We start from the raw sequence: 17,931 nt of genomic DNA, 5'->3' as shown, positions 1-17,931 counted from the left end.
CTTCGCTACCTTCTCCTGGCTTAGGATCTCCGTTGCCGAGAACGAGACTTGCCGGTTGGAGAGTCTCTCTAGAGGGACTCCCCTGGTAAGCTCTTCCAAAGAGTGGTGTAGGGGAAGAGCTAAACAAGTCTCCATGATGTCAAAGTACCTCCTCTGATGGACTCGAGGAGGCGAGAGGAGTTTGTTGCCGGCGCTGGATCGGCTGGAGGAGGCAAGCTCGGAGAGCTGGCCTTCGACCTTGTCTCTGGTATTCTTAACCCCTTGAGACCAGGGCAAAGCCACGCTGGCCTTTGAGGGTTTTTGAGTACCAAAGACTTGGTCCAAGACCATGTCCTTGCCCTCACGAGGGGGAATCTCTGGATCCCCAAACCCATTGAGATTCCTCATAAGGGTCAAAACCTGCCAGAACGCATGCTCTGACTCCTGAAGGGCTAGCAGCGAAGTGTCCTGTCCCCAAAGGCTCTTCTTGGGGGGACTCGTGGACGTCTCTGAGGGCTTGGCTGGCTCCGGTCTAATCCTTGAGTATGACTTAGGCAAAGTCTTAGAGTCCTTCGACTCCCTCCTGGGAGGGATGCAGGACTCCAACAGTGATGGTGGGAGGCTCTTCTCCACCCCTACCCGAGAAGACTTCCAGCGCGAGGTGGGGTTTCCCTCATTGGTGCGATGGGGGAACGCCTCACCTCGCGTGACTCCCCTGAGGATGGGAAATCTTCGTCCGAAGGGGAGGGAGTGAAAGTCTGGGGGGGGGTGAGGAGGCCTTCCTCAAAGACTTCCGAGGAGTCAGCTTCGCCCTTGGAGAAGTTATCACGTCAGTTAATCCTCTCTTCCTCTTCAGGGGAGTAGAAGCTGCCAATGATTTGTGGCCCAGCTCAGAGAGAACAGGCTTAAAAGCCTGCATGACCACTCTGACCAGGGACCCAAACCAAGGCTGCTGACTGACAGCTGCGCTGTCAGAAACTCCCTCTGGAGGGAAGGGGATCATTCGATCCCTGAGAGGAGTTACCAAATGAGGGTTTGCCTGAAAAGAAGGAGAAAAGTTCCTGGACCTATCCGGAATCCTCCCTCCCACCGGTGAGCGCGCTGTTCTGCGCTTGAGGGGGGGAACGCGGCAATGATGACCTGGCCGCGCGTTGTCCTGCAGCCTCACTCTGGGGATCGCACTGGCACTCGCGCGATGGGAATTGCCCTGGGATGCGCGCGGAAGATTGCTAGCGCACTCGGGCGTGCGAAGGCGATGGCGAGGGCGCGCGGGCGAGCGATGGCGCGCGAGGGCGAGCGATGGCGCGCGGGCGAGCGATGGCGCGCGGGCGAGCGATGGCGCGCGGGCGAGGGCGTGTGCGGGCAAGCAGGCGCGCGGGCGAGCGATAGCGTGCAGGGGCGCGGGCTGGAGATGGCAGAGGGCGCCCAGAAGGCTGAATGAGCGCTCGCGCGCGCGTGAAGGCAATTGTTCGCGTGCGCAGGCACGCAGGGTCTGGCCAAAGAGCCCGTGCGGGTGATAAAGTTGGGCGCGCGCGCAGGAGATATATCCCTTGTGCGCGGGCGCGCATGAGAGCGCACATCTGGCTGCGGTGATGAACGTGGCCGCGCTGGGCGCGCGTGTGCAACCTCGTGGGCGCGTGTCGGAGACTGCGTGCCATGGCGCGCTGGTGAAGGATGGCGCGCAGGCGGGGTCCGATGGCGCTTCGGCGATCGATGGCGCGTTGGTGAGTGCTGGCGCGCAGGGGAAGAGGTTAACTTCCCCATTGCGCCCAGATCAGAAGATCGTGGGCGCCCAGGAGATCGTTGGCGCGCAAGAGATCGTTGGCACGCAGGTGAGCGCTGGCACGCAGGAGAGCGCTGGCATGCAGGAGAGCGCTGGCACGCAGGCGAGCGCTGGCGCGCAGGAGAACAGGAGCGCGCAGGAGAACAGGAGCGCGCATGGTGCGCAGTACGATGAGGGCGCGCAGTGGCGCGCTGGCGATCAGGAGAGCGCTGGCGCGCAGGTGAGCGCTGGCGCGCAGGTGAGCACTGGCGCGCTATAACAGGAACATCTGCAGGCGAGCGCTTGCGCGCAGGTGCGCAGGTGATCGTTGGCACGCAGGGGAGACCTGGCACGTAAGGGACTTATGCACAAATTTGTGCAAAAGCCCTTGATGCCCCGAAGGGACCGTTGCCCTTTTTACAACGGGATGAGTTGGCGCCCACAGCGCGTCAGCAGCCAGGAACGGCGACGGCAGGTCAGCAGGTCTGGCGGGTGGAAGGTCGGCGTGCCCTTTGTAAGGACGACCTTCCACCGAAGGAGATCGCGAACGATCTGCGGAGAGGTCCAGGGATGTAGCTGGTAGAGTCGGAGAACGACGGCGAGATTCCTCTGCGGCGGACTGCGGAGATGATGAACCAAAGAGGCGCCTCCTAACACCCTTGTGAGGTGAAGGAAGGCCTCTATGATGAAGAGGAAGGCGGGCTTTACGCCTTATAAGCCCTCTGGGGGCCGTGGGGTCAGCGGGCTGACCATCAGCAGTCCTCCGAAGAGGAGTCTCTGCGAGTGAACTCCCCCGAGGGGGAGAATCACCGGCAGGAGAGACCGTTGGACTTAGTTCCTCCCTCGAAGGATGCTCGGAGGGGGGAACTAAGCCTTCAGCTACATCAGGAACATCACGAGCAGAGGTTTGATACAACTCATTGGAAGCCTCTGCCACAACAATGTCGACGATAGACAGAGGATCAACCTCTGCTAAAGTCGGCGATTGTTTGACAGCTGCCCCCAACCTGATCATGTCAAACAAGGCTTCCTTGGAGGGCGAACCCTCAAGCCCCAAGGAAGCCCAAAGCTGTAACAAATCATTATTAGATACAGGTACATTTAAATCCTCCCACGGAGGAGGAGCAGGAGCTGCCTCGCTATGGGAGGCAACTCCCTCTCCCAAACCCCGAGATCGGTCAACAGAACTACGGCCCACTCTACCACTCGACAATTTCTCAGAAGAAACCGATCGAGTGGGAGCTTCGGAGGAGGTTTGGGCCATGGAAGAAGAGCCCTTGGGATTTTCTCCTTTCAAAGAAACCTTCGAAGGAGAAATATCGCGTCTGGACTTCTTCTTCCGGCGCCGAGAAAACCTCTCCCATTGGGAGGTAGACCACTCCCTACACTCAGCACACACATTATTCCTATCACACCGCTGATCCCTACAGGAAGGACACAAGGTGTGGGGTCCGTTTCGACCGCCGACATATACGTGCCACAAGGGCGGTCAGGAAATCCAGGACAATTACGCATAGCAGAGGCCAACTTCACACACACTCTGTCAAAGGAAAAGTAAAAAGATTAGCAATGGCTGTCAAAGAAGGCGAGGGTGACAGCAGACACGTCTGACTACCACCCGAGCCGAGAGCAAAGTGAGCTCAAGCACAGGTGTGTGTGAGGGGGGGGGGGTAGCAAGCTACCCTCCCTAGCGGTGGGGTAGTAAACCCTCGTTAAAATTCTAATGGCTCGTCATTTCAGTTACGCCGAAAGTAATTACCCATATTAAATAGTGTGGTTTGTATTTCAGTTACGAAACAAACCCCATTTAGCTTGGTAGACTGAGGCTAAGGACTTACGCAAGTAACTGGACATTTTCTCCACAACTCGTTGTGAAAAGCCTTTCTTAGAGAGGAGACGCTGGATAGTCTCCATGCGTGAAGTCAAGGCGACTGCATGGTCCTGAGATAGATGTTCATGTGTGGTTGTTTGAGTAGATCTGATCGTGGAGGAAGCTCTTGTGGTTGATTTACTAGAAGTTGCAGAAGGTCCGGAAACCAGTCTACGTGATGACATAGTAGAGCTAAATGGTCATCATTAGATCTTTGGATGCTCTGGTTTAGTTGAGCAGTCTTCTCATCAGACAAAACGGGGGAAAGGCATACACGTCGATGTTGTCCCACCGTTGTTGAAATGCATCTTCGACCGGTCTGGCTAAACAGTTAGGAACTAAGGATGCCAGATAATCAGTGTTGTACGTGTTCTCTCAATTGCTCGCACCAATCATATACAGTAATACTCCGCCTTACGTTCTTAATTGGTTCTAAGAGACCCGACATAAGAATGAGTAGGGTGGTTAGTCTATCCCCAATAACACCCCCTACTAACTAGCGGAGGGTAGTTTACTAACTAGCGGAGGGTAGTTACACCTAGAAAAATCTTTAACAGCTAGTATCAGCTATCGCCAAAATAATACTCCTACGAAGAGAGCGTAAGGTTTGTATATAGCACCAGAACAATTATGTCATATATTATATATGGTACTGTAATATTTTTGTTTTTGCAAATGTTATAAAAAAATATAATTTGTATTTAGTACAATACAGACATAAATTAGCAGTACGTACAGAACTTTTGAATTTATGTACATATTGATAATTATCAGTATACACTGTACTTTTGTATTTATCCAAATGATTACTGTATTGTATGTTACTAATGACTGTATAGTACTCCAAAGTACAAAAATATACAACACATACTTTTTTATCTTGTCCTCTTGTCTGCATGAAAAATTCTTGATTGTGCAGAAATCATCTTTCAGCTTTACATATTTATCTCTCAATTCCTCCTGGTTCATGTGACTAAGCCAGTACATTTCTTCTGGAGCAGCTGCAAGTATAAAAATATCTTTAGATCTCATTTCATGAAATATTATACGATTTAGGATAAGCCATTTGCCAAACACTAAAAACTAATTCCTCGAAATGCAAAAGGTATTGGTGAAGTACATGAATCTTTCTCAACAAGGTTGTAATAAATTTACTACTAACTATACATTTCATTACACCAAACTACCATAATACAGTACCTTCTGTTCTCACAAAATATTACACATTTTTAGAGTAATTTGTATATTTCCAAATCAAACAAACCTGAGTCCTTTAATAGGAGCATGATTTCAATTTGGCTGGAATTCAGCTGTTAAAATTTTAGTGAGGTATGTTGGTAGTCACAGACGGTGGAAGTTCACTCGCTTATCAGCACCCTTAGACAGCACCTTGACCTTCAGTTAGGGCTTATGAGGCAGTTGAGGAGGGAAGTGAAATTTAAAGCACTCAGGTTTATATATTGTACAGGAAGTTAGGGAAAATTACAAATTTTAAAAGTAATTTGTATTTTTCTTAACTATACATAACTGAGTCCTTTACTATAGGAGTAGAATAACAGCAAAGGCTGGAATACAGCAGTTAAACTTTTAACAAGGTGTCAACAACCAGCAGGGTTATTACCCTATCCTCCGATGGTTGGCTACCACCACCCATCCAGCTCACTCTAACCTCAATTGAATGGGAGCTGGGACTTATCAGTAGTGGTAACACAGGAAAGCTTGAGCAAAGAACTCAGGTTTGTATAGTTAGAAAAAATACAGAATTACTTTTAAAATTTGTCATTTGTTCCATCGTTCATTACCACAGAAGACTCATCCTTAGAAGGGAGGAAGTCCCCGTTCCAACTGGCTGGAAAATAACCCAGGAATCTCAAGCTTAGCATTAGATGAAACAGCCTAAGTTCCAGCACCTTATGAACTCAGATAGCTGATAGTAATCAAAGTTCGTGCTAGTATAGTATGGAAAGATTAGAGCTGTACTTCACTATACAGGTACTGAACTCAAAGCTAAACTGCATTGCTAATAAAGAAGTAATAAGTTTGCATGGTTCATCACATTGACCTCGTAAGAAATATGGGGAACAGACTCAAGGATGATTGTTGCACCCTGTAGCTGAAAACAAGTGAGCTGGTGAGAATTATGATGCTGTAACCCAAGTGAGGAGAAGATAGAAATGGAAAGAAGGCCAGTAACACTTCATTTTTATCCCACACTGATATGTAACCTCAGCCTTTGATCTGCAGATACTGGTCCTGTTAAGGAGCCAAGGAAGCTAAACCACCTGTTGAGCAGCTACTACAGGACCTAGAGTAATTCCTAACAAAACTCAAAGTATAATTGTAAGTAGGTCAAGGACTGTTGCTCCTCAACATCCAGATCTCAGCATTGATAATGTTTCTTTAACTGTTTGACTCTTTTAAAATTTTAGGAGTGATTCTTAACAGCAATTTTACTTTTGAGAAAAACATTACGTCTGTCTTCTTCAATTGCACAAAAATTGGCTTATTGAGGGAGTCGTGTAAGATTTTCGGTGATCAGTCTATTCTGAAGAAATGTTTTACTTCTTTCATTTTACCTTGTCTCAAGTATTGTTCTCCTGCCTGGTCTTCAGCCTCTGATTTTCATCTTAATTTGCTGGACAGGAACTTACGGTCTATCAAATTTCTTATTCCTGATATGACAAATTCAGAGATAAATTGTATTTTTCACTAACTAATACAAACCTGGAGTTATTTATTTGGATTAACTTTTCACGAAGCTGGAAGGTAACCATTAGACTTAAAGTGCGAGGTGGCAACCCTGCCAAACCACTTGAGCGGGTAGGCTGAAGGTGGCTGGGGATACCCAACAGTGAGGTACTTCACTTTTGATTGCAGGCAGGACTTCTAGGGGACAGGTGATGGCGTCCAATTTATATGAATAACTCCCATGTTTGTATTAGTTAGGGAAAAATACAAATTATCTCCGAATATCTCATTTATTGTCATTTATTCTCATAGTAAGAAACCTTCCGTTATTTATTAGAATGACTCTCTTAGATGGGTGGAAGTCCTAAGTCTGGTTTTATCTAGTAAAGTATATGACTGTGGTCTAGGGAAAACTTTGACACCTCACTTGAATATACACAGTGAGTATAATAGCGGACTGTGCAATACAGAGTAATAGAGTTTGTTGTCTTGTATAAACACCTTCTGAGTTTACATAAGAAACCCATGACGTATCCCATTGCTTACTTCGCAGAAAGCAATGGAAACATGAACAGTATATAGATTTACTACTTATACTTGGCTACACAAGGGAAGCAATAATTACCAGCAGAGGTTGAAGCCAGCTAGCAGCCCAGGGACCCATGGTGCTATACCCCACGGGAGGGGAAGATGAAGGAAGGAAAGCCAGGCATAATCTCACTCATCCCAGTTTTAACCTGGGTAACCAATGCTCTCAACCAACTACTACTTGTCCATAAAGGAGCCTGAGGTATTCTTAAACAACTTGTTGAGCAGCCACCGCAGGACCGATAGTGAATGTATCAAGTTTCCTTTGGGTCACATTTTTTAAGTAATGGGCTATGAAAGCAATTTGTTTCTTCCACACGCCCGCTTGAAGTACTTGCAACACAGAGAAGTTGCGTTTGAATGCCAAGGAAATGCTAATTCCACCGACATCATAGGCTCTAGGTCATCGAGCCAGGGGAGAATCATAGCCAAGCTTCTTTCGATCACTTGGCGGATACAGGAGGAAACTGTGTTTTTAGTGATCCTCCTCTTCACTATCCCTGAGCTAATAAACAGAGTTGTTAGTCGAGGCCAGGTTGCTGCAGTGCGTTTAAGATAGTATCTCAAACTCCTGACTGGGCATAGTAACAACTGAACTGGGTCATTGGTTACGGAACAGGGACTCGCAATCAGAGAGGGCCTGAATCTATGGTCCAGTACCCCCGGATTTTGAGTCTTAGCAATGAACTCAGGGACGAAGCTGAGTGTCACTTCCCCCCATCCCCTTGAATGGGCGATGTCATACGTGAGGCCATAAAGTTCACTGAACCTCTTTGCGAAGGCTAAACAAGCAGGAACGCCGTCTTCAAAGTGAGGTTTCGGTCAGTTGCATGGCGTAATGGTTCGTAGGGAGGTCCTTTTAAGGATCTCAAAACGCAAACCACGTACCAAGGAGGAGGCCTAATCTCTGACTGAGGGCAAGTGATCTCATAACTCCATATGCATAAAGAAAGATCCAACGAAAAGGAAATGTCAACTCCTTTCAGATTAAAGGCGAGGCTTAAGGCTAAGCAATAGCCTTTCACCACCGAGATAGAAAGAAGATTTTCCACCCAAAGTGATACAAGGAACTCTGTTATTACTTGAGTAGTGGCATCCTGTGGACGGATATTCCTTCCACGACACCAACCACAGAATCTCCATTTATCCTGGTAGACTGAGGCTGAGGACTTGAGCAAGTAACCGGACATTCTCTGCGCAACTTGCGGTGAAAAGCCCTTTTGAGAGAGGAGACGCTGGATAGGCTCCACGCGTGAAGTTAAAGCGACTGCACAGTCCCGTGAAAAATGTTTGCACGTGGCTGTTTGAGTAGATCTGGTCATGGGGGAAGCTCTCACGGTAGATCTACTAGAAGTTGCAGGTGGTCTGAAAACCACTCTGCACGATGCCATATTATTGTTATTATTATCCCTTGCTAGGCTACAACCCTAGTTTGAAAAGCAGTATGCTATAAGCCTAGGGGCTCCAACAGGGAAAATAGCCCAGTGAGGAAAGGAACAAGGAAAAATAAAATATCTTACGAACAGTAACAACATTGAAATAAATATTTCTTAAATAAACTATCAAACCTTAACAAAACCAGAGAAAGAGAAATAAGATAGAATATTGTGCCCGAGTGTACCCTCAAGCAAGAGATCTTTAACCCAAGACAGTGGAAGACCATGGTACAGGGGTTATGGCACTACCCAAGACTAGAGAACAATGGTTTGATTTTGGAGTGTCCTTTTCCCTAGAAGAGTTGTTAACCATAGCTAAAGAGTCTCTTCTACCCTTACCAAGAGAAAGTAGCCACTGAACAATTACAGTGCAGCAGATTAAACCCTTGGGTGAAGAAGAATTGTTTAATAATCACAATGTTGTCAGCTGTATGCGGACAGAGGAGAATCTGTAAAGAATAGGCAAGACTATTCGGTGTATGTGTAGGCAAAGGGAAAGTGAACCGTAACCAGAAAGAAGGATCCAATGTAGTACTGTCTGGCCAGTCAAAGGATCCCACAACTCTCTAGCGGTAGTATCTCAACGGGCGGCTGGTGCCCTGGCCAACCTACTACCTAAAAGGGTCATCATTAGATCTTTGGATGCTCTGGTCTAGTTGAGCTGTCTTCTCATCAGACAAAACGGTGGAAAGGGGTACACATCGATGTTGTCCAACCGTTGTTGAAATGCATCTTGTCATAAAGCCTGAGGGTCTGGGGCAGAACAGTACAGCAGAAGCTTGCTGTTCAGAGATGTTGCGAACAGATCTATAGTCGGGGAAACCCACAAAGTCAGGACTTTGTTGGCTATCTGACGATTTAAAGACCATTCAAACCCTACTATCCGAGTTGCTCTGTTCGTATTGTCCGCGAGCAAATTCCTCTTGCTGATAGACACACTGAATGATCTTCTGACCATGGGGATCTTTACTGCAAGATGGCATAGAGGCTGTGAAAAGGTACCATCTTGTTTGTTTATGTAAGCCACTACCGTGGTGTTGTCGCTCATCAGTACCACAGAGTGAACTGCCAGCAACTGTTGGAACTGATGAATAGCTAGGTATGCTGCTCTTATTTCTAGAAGAATTATGTGCAGGTATCTTTTGATGCATTTGTGAAGATCATCAAAGTCTGAAGGGGAGCAAGAAGATTCTGGCCCCGTCGAAGGTTTTCGTCTGCCATCTACCAATTCAAATCAATCACCTGGGCCAGAGTTAAAGGAACTCCAGTGTCCGGTGGATCGGAGTGTTGGATCCACCCGGACTTCAGCTGCCATTGCAAGGAGCTTATCCTGAGTCAGCCGTTTGGAACTAGACGGATGCGAGATGTTAGATGGCCTAACAGACTCAACTAATGAGAAGCCAGAAGGACCTCTCTTCTGAGGAAGGGCACAGCCACTTCCCTTAGTCTGTGTACTCTTTCATCTGATAGGAAGACTTTCTCAATGTCTATTATCATACCGAGCTATACCAGCCTTTGCGAAGGTTGCAGTAATGGCTTCTTGTGATTTATCAGGATCCCCAGATCCTGACAAAACTCGAGAATCCTGTCTCAGTAACAAAGAAGGGTCATCTCCGAGTCTGCTAGGATTAGCCAGTTGTACAAATATCTGAGGAGACGGATGCCGTTCCTGTGAGCCCAAAATGACACTAGGGCGAACACTCTGGTGAATACCTGAGGAGCTGTCGTGAGACCAAAGCATAGAACCTTGAAATGGTATATCTTTTCCTTTCCCTCTTGTATGAACCTTAGATACTTCATTGAAGACGGGTGGATTGGGATCTGTAAGTATGCGACCTTCAGATCCAATGTACACATGAAGTATCTTGGACGAATTGCTTGAATGATCGTGTCTGCCATCTCCATTCTGAACTGAGTCTGTTGCACAAACCTGTTCAGAGGAGAGAGATCGATGACTGATCTCCAGCCTCCAATCGTCTTTTTCACCAGAAAAATTCGACTGCAGAAGCCTGGGGACCCGTCACCAACCTCTTGGAGAGCACCCTTCTGCGGCATGGTCTGGACGTTGTTCCTGAGGGCCAGCTCCTTTGCAGATCCCTTCACATAGAAGCTTAGATGCACTGGATCCTGAGTCAGAGAAGGGAGAGATTGAATGAACAGGACATGATACCTTAAGGAGATCACTTTGACCGTCCAGAGTTTTGCCCCGTGAAGCTGCCACGTCTGCCAGCGGCGCTATAGGCAACCTCCCGCAGGTGGTAGGTGAAGAGCAATGCAATTCCTAATGGGAGTAACAACCTCGACCATCTCCCTTCCCTCCCTTCTTTCCTCTCAAGACTTGGTCCCTTTCTGGCCTTTTGATGGAAAGTGCCCTTAGACACCTTTGAATGTCCAGAGGACCTAGATTCTGAAGATTGAGAAGAGGAAGGTACTTCCTGAGTATGAGATAACTGGGAAGGTCTACCATAGGGCCTTGATGTCATGGCCCTAGGGAGGAGAGAATCGTTTGACGATTTCCTCCATCGCTCAGATGCCCTCTCTATCTCCTCTGGGACGAAGAGAGAAGAACTCTCGAGGGTGGAGTTCCTCAACCAGGAGACTTCCACCTTCAGCACCTGCTTGTGGAATTTCCCTATGACGGTATCCCTTCTTTTGAATATAGCATTCGCCAAAAAGTTGAAAACGATGTGCGACATTAACTCAAGAATTCGGGTACCTGACAACAGGAAAGACTCCAGTCTTCCTGGCCGACTCCTTCAAGAGATCATGGAAGCGGACCATGAAGACACAGCACCCTGGCCATAGATCAAGCCAAAGCAGCCAGCAGGGAGTACTTCGCGCCACTCTCTATGTTCCCTTCCTCCGTTACTGTTTGAGCACTCAGATGGCGCCATAATCGCCGCCATCTTTAATCCTTGTAGCGTTGAGCCAGTACTATATACAGTATTATTGGGAGGAATCCTGCCAAGGCCTTTCATGGAAAGGAGGGTGGGTCCATCAGGACGACAAGGCTATCTCACCCAAAAATAGTTTTTCGCTTCGCTCTAAATCCATTTTTTGGGCTCAGGCCATGTCATCCTGATGGAAGTTTACCAGAGCATTAAGGTATCCGTGGATTTCCCAGTCGTGCCTTAAACCTCTAGACAATATTTCCTTGGTCACTTAAACCTTAGAGACCTATGACGTTACCGTTATATGTCATTGCTTCTAATCATGAACTATGTTAGTGCTTCCTGCCCCCTACAGGGAAGAGTCATCCTAGACTCGGGAAAAGTCTCGAAGTTTGCATATTTCATATGACCAACCTAGCAACCAAAGGGACATACAGGTCTCACTGTATGCCTTTAGCCAAACTTTGTATTTTAAAAACTTACACAGGTTCACATAAGCCACTGTAGCATCTAAGGTATATCAGCCCAGCTGTATACCACAACAGACAAGTTTATATCTGTATCGAAACAAGGTAAGCCTGGCCAAAAAAAGGTTTGTTTACATTTAGGAACAAAGTTACTACCGTTGTTCAATGTAATTATGCAGAATAGTAAGGAATAAAAGTAATGCTCATACATAACTTTATTTATATATGTTTGGGGCAAAATAAAATGCAAAAAACAATTAGACATTTATTGTCAATCAGTAAGTGAAAATTCAGCATACATTTAATAATAATATAAAAAATGCAAGTGAATAGAATTTATAAACATAGAAAATACAGGCCAGATCAGAAATACTTGTTTTATCTGAAAACAAAAGTTCATACCACTCAATTGAAAATTTAATAATTTTCTAAACTTTTTCTGAGAAAGTCTGTCTATTTACACTTGTGTAAAAACACACGGCACTAGTGTTATGTCTATATTTCTTCACCTTTATACACTGGAACAGTCCATAATGTCACTTTGATGACATTTCACTTACCATGTTGCACTATAATGTGCCAACATGTACATCCTATAGAATTATAGTCCCAAATAATTCACTGTTCCTCACAGCACTAAGCGACAGGTTTTAGTACACTACCTGCCGCCACCACGTATCTCTTTAATTCTTGCACTTGCTTCGCGTAGTGCTTGAAAAACACTCTGGATGACTTCCATCCAGTAAACGAGCGAAGACTCTCAAAATCCATGAGCTGGAAAAAAATTAACAATGAAGCAATTTTCCTAGGATCATGACCTACGGGTGTACTGTCAGGATCCGCTCTGCGAATGAAGTAGGTGATCTTCACCCTTAGTTGTTTCAGGGATAAGTTTGAGCCCGATGTTTCTCCTTTAAAGAGCTGTCCTCCCCTTAAGTCTGAAGTTCTACGAAGATAGACCTTTAGACACTCCACTGGACACAGCAAGACATCTTCCTTCAGAGGGCAGATTCTCCAGGGACCCTACCTCTTGGTGGGTAGCTCGTTCTTGGCGAGAAACGTTGGGTCGGTAGAGAGATTCAGTTCTCCCGTTTCAGTAAACTGGATATGGTCCTCTTCACAAGAAAGGGCCACTATCTCACTAACTCTAGCCCCTGAAGCTAGAGCAAACAAGAATATAACTTTTTGAGTCAAATCTTTCAGAGAGCAATTTTCGTTATTCAATATTGAAGCAAAATGTAGTACTTTATCTAAGGACCATGAAATGGGCTTTGGAGGTGCTGCAGGCCTAAGCCTAGCACAGGCCTTAGGGATCTTGTTAAAAATATCATTAGAAAAGTCTACTTGGAGAGCGTAAAGCAAGGGTCTAGTCAAAGCAGATTTACACGTAGTTATCATGTTGGCTGCTAAACCTTGTTCATGAATAAAGAAAGATAAACAGAAATCTGTTGAGATTTCTTTTGGTTTTCTTCCCTTGACGAAAGCCACCCACTTCTTCCAAAATGACTCATATTGCCTTCTGGTAGATTTAGACATATTCCTCTAAGAAGTCTATGCTTTCTTTCAAAATCCCAAACCTTTTTCTTACTGCTAGGGAGAGAAAATCATGAGATGAAGGTCTTGGGGTTTTCTGTAATGAAGCAAAGACAGTCGACTTCTGTACTTGTTGAGACAGAACTGGGTCTGGCACGGGAATCAGCCTCGGCTGCAATTCCAATACTAGAGTGAACCAGTTGCTCCGGGACCACTTGGGAGCCACTAGGGCTGCTGCTCCTTGAAAAGATATCAGCTTGTTGAGGACCTTCATCAGTAGGTTGGATGGAGGGAACAGATAAATCCTGGTCCAACTGTTCCAGTCGAGGGATAAGGCGTCAATTGCTTCTGCTAGAGGGTCCTCGTATGGGCCACATACCGAGAAAGTTTCTTGTCGCTCGTCGCGAAGAGGTCAATCTGCAGTTCTGGGACTTGATGTAAGATGAAGGAGAATGATCTTGCGTCTAAGGACCGTTCTGACTCTATCGGAGTTAGCCTGGATAGAGCATCCGCCGTCACATTGTGGAACCCTTGAAGGTGAACTGCTGATAAGTGCCATCTCTTCTTTTCCGCTAAGCGGAAGACAGCCAACATTACCTGGTTGAGTGAGGTGATCTCGAGCCTTGACGATTCAGGCATCTCATTACCACCTCGCTGTCTAGAATCAGTCTTATGTGGACTGAAGGGCGAGGGGATAATTTCTTCAGTGTGAGGAAGACTGCCATGGCCTCCAAAATGTTGATGTGGAAGGTCTTGAATAGAGAGGACCAAGTTCCCTGAACTTTCCGTTGATGAGAGTGACCTCCCCATCCTTCCAATGATGCGTCCATGTGGATGATGACTGAGGGTGGAGGCGATCGCAGAGGCATTGACCTCTTCAAGTTCTTGGCCTCCGACCATGGCTTGAGAAGCGATCGTAGTCGGATCGGTATTGCTCTTCTTAGATCTCTTCGAGCATTTGATGCGTATCTTCTCCAGACTCCTGATGCATCTTTTAGCTGCGCTCTTAGCACTGGGTCTGTCACTGATGCAAACTGAAGGGAGCCAAGCACTCTCTCCTGTTGACGTCTTGAAATCCTGTTGGATTTTAGTAGTCTCTTGACAGATCCAGCTATCTCTCTACTCTTCTTTAATGGAATGGAGAGGCAATGTGACTGAGTTCCAATGTATACCTAGCCATTGAAACTTCTGAGCTGGAGATAGTCGAGACTTTTTGGTGTTGATCTTGAATCCCAGATGTTCCAGGAACTGGATCACTTTCTTGGATGCTTGCATGCATTTCGTCTCGTATGCTGCCCACTCCAGCCAATCATCCAAGTAGGATATCACCTGGACACCTTCTAGGCGTAGTTGTTGAACGACTGCTTCTGCAAGCTTCAGGAAGATCCTTGGGGCTATGTTTAGTCCGAGGGGCATAGCTCTGAAAGCGTACTTTCTTTTTTGTAGCCTGAATCCTAGGTAGGAGGAGAGTTGGCGATTGATCGGAATGTGCCAATAGGCATCTGCCATGTCTTAGGAGACTGTGTATGCCCTTTTGGGCAGTAGGCCCCTTGTGTGTTGAAGGGTCAGCATCTTGAAATTATCGTTTTCTATGAACTTGTTGAGTGGCGACAAATCCAGAATGACTCTGAGTTTGTCTGAGTCCTTCTTGGGAACACAAAACAGCCTTTCTTGGAATTTGATGGACTTTGCCCTCCTTATCACCCGTTTGCTCAAGAGTTCTCGGGTGTATTCTTCTAGAACGAGGGTGGAGTGTTGGAAGAATTGAGGAAATGATGGTGGAGCTGTCTTCCAGCTCCAACCTAGTTCATTCTTGATTAGGCTGTGGGCCCAGGGATCGAAGGTCCAACGATCCCGGAATAGTCGAAGTCTTCCTCCTACTGGAAGCATCTCATTGCCTCTGGTTTCCGGAAGGCTTAGCTCCTTGACCGCGTCCTCCCCTATCCCCTCTTCCTCTCGAGGGACGTCTAGAGGATCCTCTATTTGACCCTCTACCTTTAGGGTGAAAGGTAGTGGTCTGCCTCTCATTGGTGGGAATGAATGCTGGTGACTGAGTCACCACCTGCTGGGGTACCATCTGGTATGTGGGTTGGGGCTGTGCCACCATCTGGGGCACCGCGATCATGGGAAGTTGCTGTTGTTGTCTAGCAGGGCAAGAGGGCAACCTTGGCCTCTTTGTCTTCCGTTTCGGTTGGGGACCCTTATCCGGGGAAGACTTCCTCTTAGCCAACATGCCCTACTTCTGGAGAAGATTCCTATTCTCCGTGGCGGCCTCGTCGACTATCTCCTTGACCATTTCATTTGGGAGGAGGTCTTTCCCCCAGATATTGGAAGATATCAACTTCCTGGGTTCGTGTCTTACTGCAGCCGAGGCAAACACGAACTCTCTGTAAGCCCTTCTAGCCCTAACAAAGCTATAAAAGTCTTTAATTAAGGTTGCCAAATGTGTTTTGGCTACGACCATGAATATATCTGGGAACTTTTGTTCACTGGCCATTGCCTCCAAGGAAACCTGGAGGGACAGAGAGGCAGCAAGCCTTTCCTTCGTACCTTGCTCCCTACGCAGGAGAAAATCAGCGATATCGGCCTCCAACTTCCCGACTGAGAAGGTAAGCTGAATATCCTTCCAGTCCTTGTGATATGTAGGTAGGGCTAGGGAAAGGGGCCTACACTCCTCCAGTGTAGGGCAAGGTTTCCCAGCTTCCACTACCTTGATCACCGCCTTGAAGCCTTTTTTCGCAAAGGGGAAGGCCATTGTCACTGGAGCAAGAAAGGAAGGGTGTTTCTTACTCAGGGCTGGCACCTTAGAGTTGGTGAAGCCCCTGTCCTTCAGACTGCTGGCCAACAAAGCTTGAGCCTTTGTATGGTCAAGCACTATGACCTCCTTGGGCTCTGTCTCCTCTTTGGATAAAGGTTCCGCCTTTAGACGAACAAAGCAGTCAGGATAGGACTCAAAGCTGGGCCAGAACTCAATGTCCTCAATAAGGACAGCTCCCAGCTTTTCTGAGATGAAGATCTTGCCATTCGTGATTGGCATGTACTCGGCATGCCTCCATGAGTTTACCTCAGAGCACGAGGGAAGATCCTTGACATTGAGTCTCCTATGAGACCACGGGCCGCTGCAAGCTGATGAATCTCCTTCCTTAGCGCAGCTTCCCTTTCTTCGCTCTTCTTCTGAAAGGTCTCCATCATGGCCATGATGGCAGACAGGGTCTTATCCAACTTATCAGGTGGAGAAGCGGAGGACGTAGAGGGCACTGGTTCTGAGGCTGGAACCGACGAAACAGACACTGTTTCGACTTCATCCTCTTCCGTCTCTGGAGCCAACGTTGACTCCTCATCTTGACCTTCAGCCAGAAGGTCCTTTTCGGTGTCCTCTGACACCTCTGACATCCTCTCGTCATCTAGATGGATGTCCTTCATTTCATCCGAGACATCCGTGTCCACGGAGATCTGGACGCAAGGGATCTCAGGGTGAGGCTGTGGAATAACAGCATCCGCAGATGCTTTGGGGAATAGATAGGGCCTCATACGCTCACTGGAGAGGTAAGGCCCCGTGGCATTTTTCTGAAAGCCACGAACCCATCTGCGCAGCTTATTCTGAGCTGCATCCCTTGACTTCGCTGCCTTGGGGTCTTCAAAGGCCTCATTAACCAAGTCTTTGCACACGGTATATACCTGGGGGCCCCAATATTTGATAGGTCCCTTGGTGATGGAACAATGGGAGTGCGTCCTACACTCCAGGTGGCCGCGGAAGTCCCTGCTATGCACGTTGCAGAAGACGCTGCCACACTTCACATGGTCCTCTTGTAAAGACAGGAAAATGAGATGAGTATAAAGTAGTTCATCTCACTAGATAAACTAATAAATATTATTAATAATATTTTCCATTTTATTTAATTGCATATAGCTTAGGATAGATAAGCTAGAAATTAATTAGGAAAGACACATACGTGTGTTTCCTGCCCAGCCAATTGCTGTGAACTCCTTCAATATTAAACCTAGGGTTATCATCCTCAGGAGGCCCAATGGAAGAGTCTAGCCTATAAGGATAGAAGAGTGTAACTTAACACCAACTTCCAAAAGGATTAATAATGAGGGTCATTAATAACTCATCAACTATCAGTATATGGAAAGAGAATTCCTTTCCTTATCTTATAAGGTCTCAACAATAGACTGCGCCTGGACACACAGAGTATGTTGAAAAATTTAACTACTGTATACCTTATACCATAGTTTTCTGTCTGCAGTATGCTATATACTGCAGATGTACTGGCTACTGTATAGACATATACTGTAGTTGCCGGCAAGGCTAGCACCTAGGGCACAGTTCAACTGACACAACATTGACTAAAATAGTGGCCGGCGGCCCGCCAGATTGCCGGCGGCTTACCGGACGCCAGCGGGTCACCGGCTGTCGGCACACTAGCCAAGTCAGCATTCTATGTGACAGGGTGGTGGCCGGTAGACAGAACTCGGCCGGCTCTTGCCGGCTACATCAGCTGTGTCAGCGAATTATTGGCTGTCGGCACACAAATTTAGCCAGCATCTTGTCGGCTAGGGTAGTGGCCGGCAGCCACCAGTTAGGTTAGTACCTGGCAGCACTAGCCAAAAGAGAGAGAGAAAGCAAGGAGTGAAGGATGATGTAAGAGCACTGTCTCACTTCCTTCCTCTGGAATGAGGGTTCTAAGAGAAGGGGAGAATATAAGATAATCAA

General features: G+C 47.0%; 1 protein-coding gene across 1 annotated transcript in view; it reads right to left on the bottom strand.

Annotated features, from left to right (window-relative positions):
- Nucleotides 1-17,931, bottom strand: part of LOC137645772 (protein fantom-like) — a 723,952-nt gene that overhangs the window by 601,768 nt on the left and 104,253 nt on the right. The window contains 1 exon segment of the mRNA XM_068378685.1: nucleotides 4,483-4,612. Within this exon segment, the coding sequence (XP_068234786.1) occupies nucleotides 4,483-4,612 (130 nt within the window).

Source organism: Palaemon carinicauda, chromosome 8, assembly GCF_036898095.1.
Source record: "Palaemon carinicauda isolate YSFRI2023 chromosome 8, ASM3689809v2, whole genome shotgun sequence".
NCBI classification, from domain to species: domain Eukaryota; kingdom Metazoa; phylum Arthropoda; class Malacostraca; order Decapoda; family Palaemonidae; genus Palaemon; species Palaemon carinicauda.
Note: the sequence above shows the minus strand (reverse complement) of the source record. Positions and strands in the feature narration are given on the sequence as shown.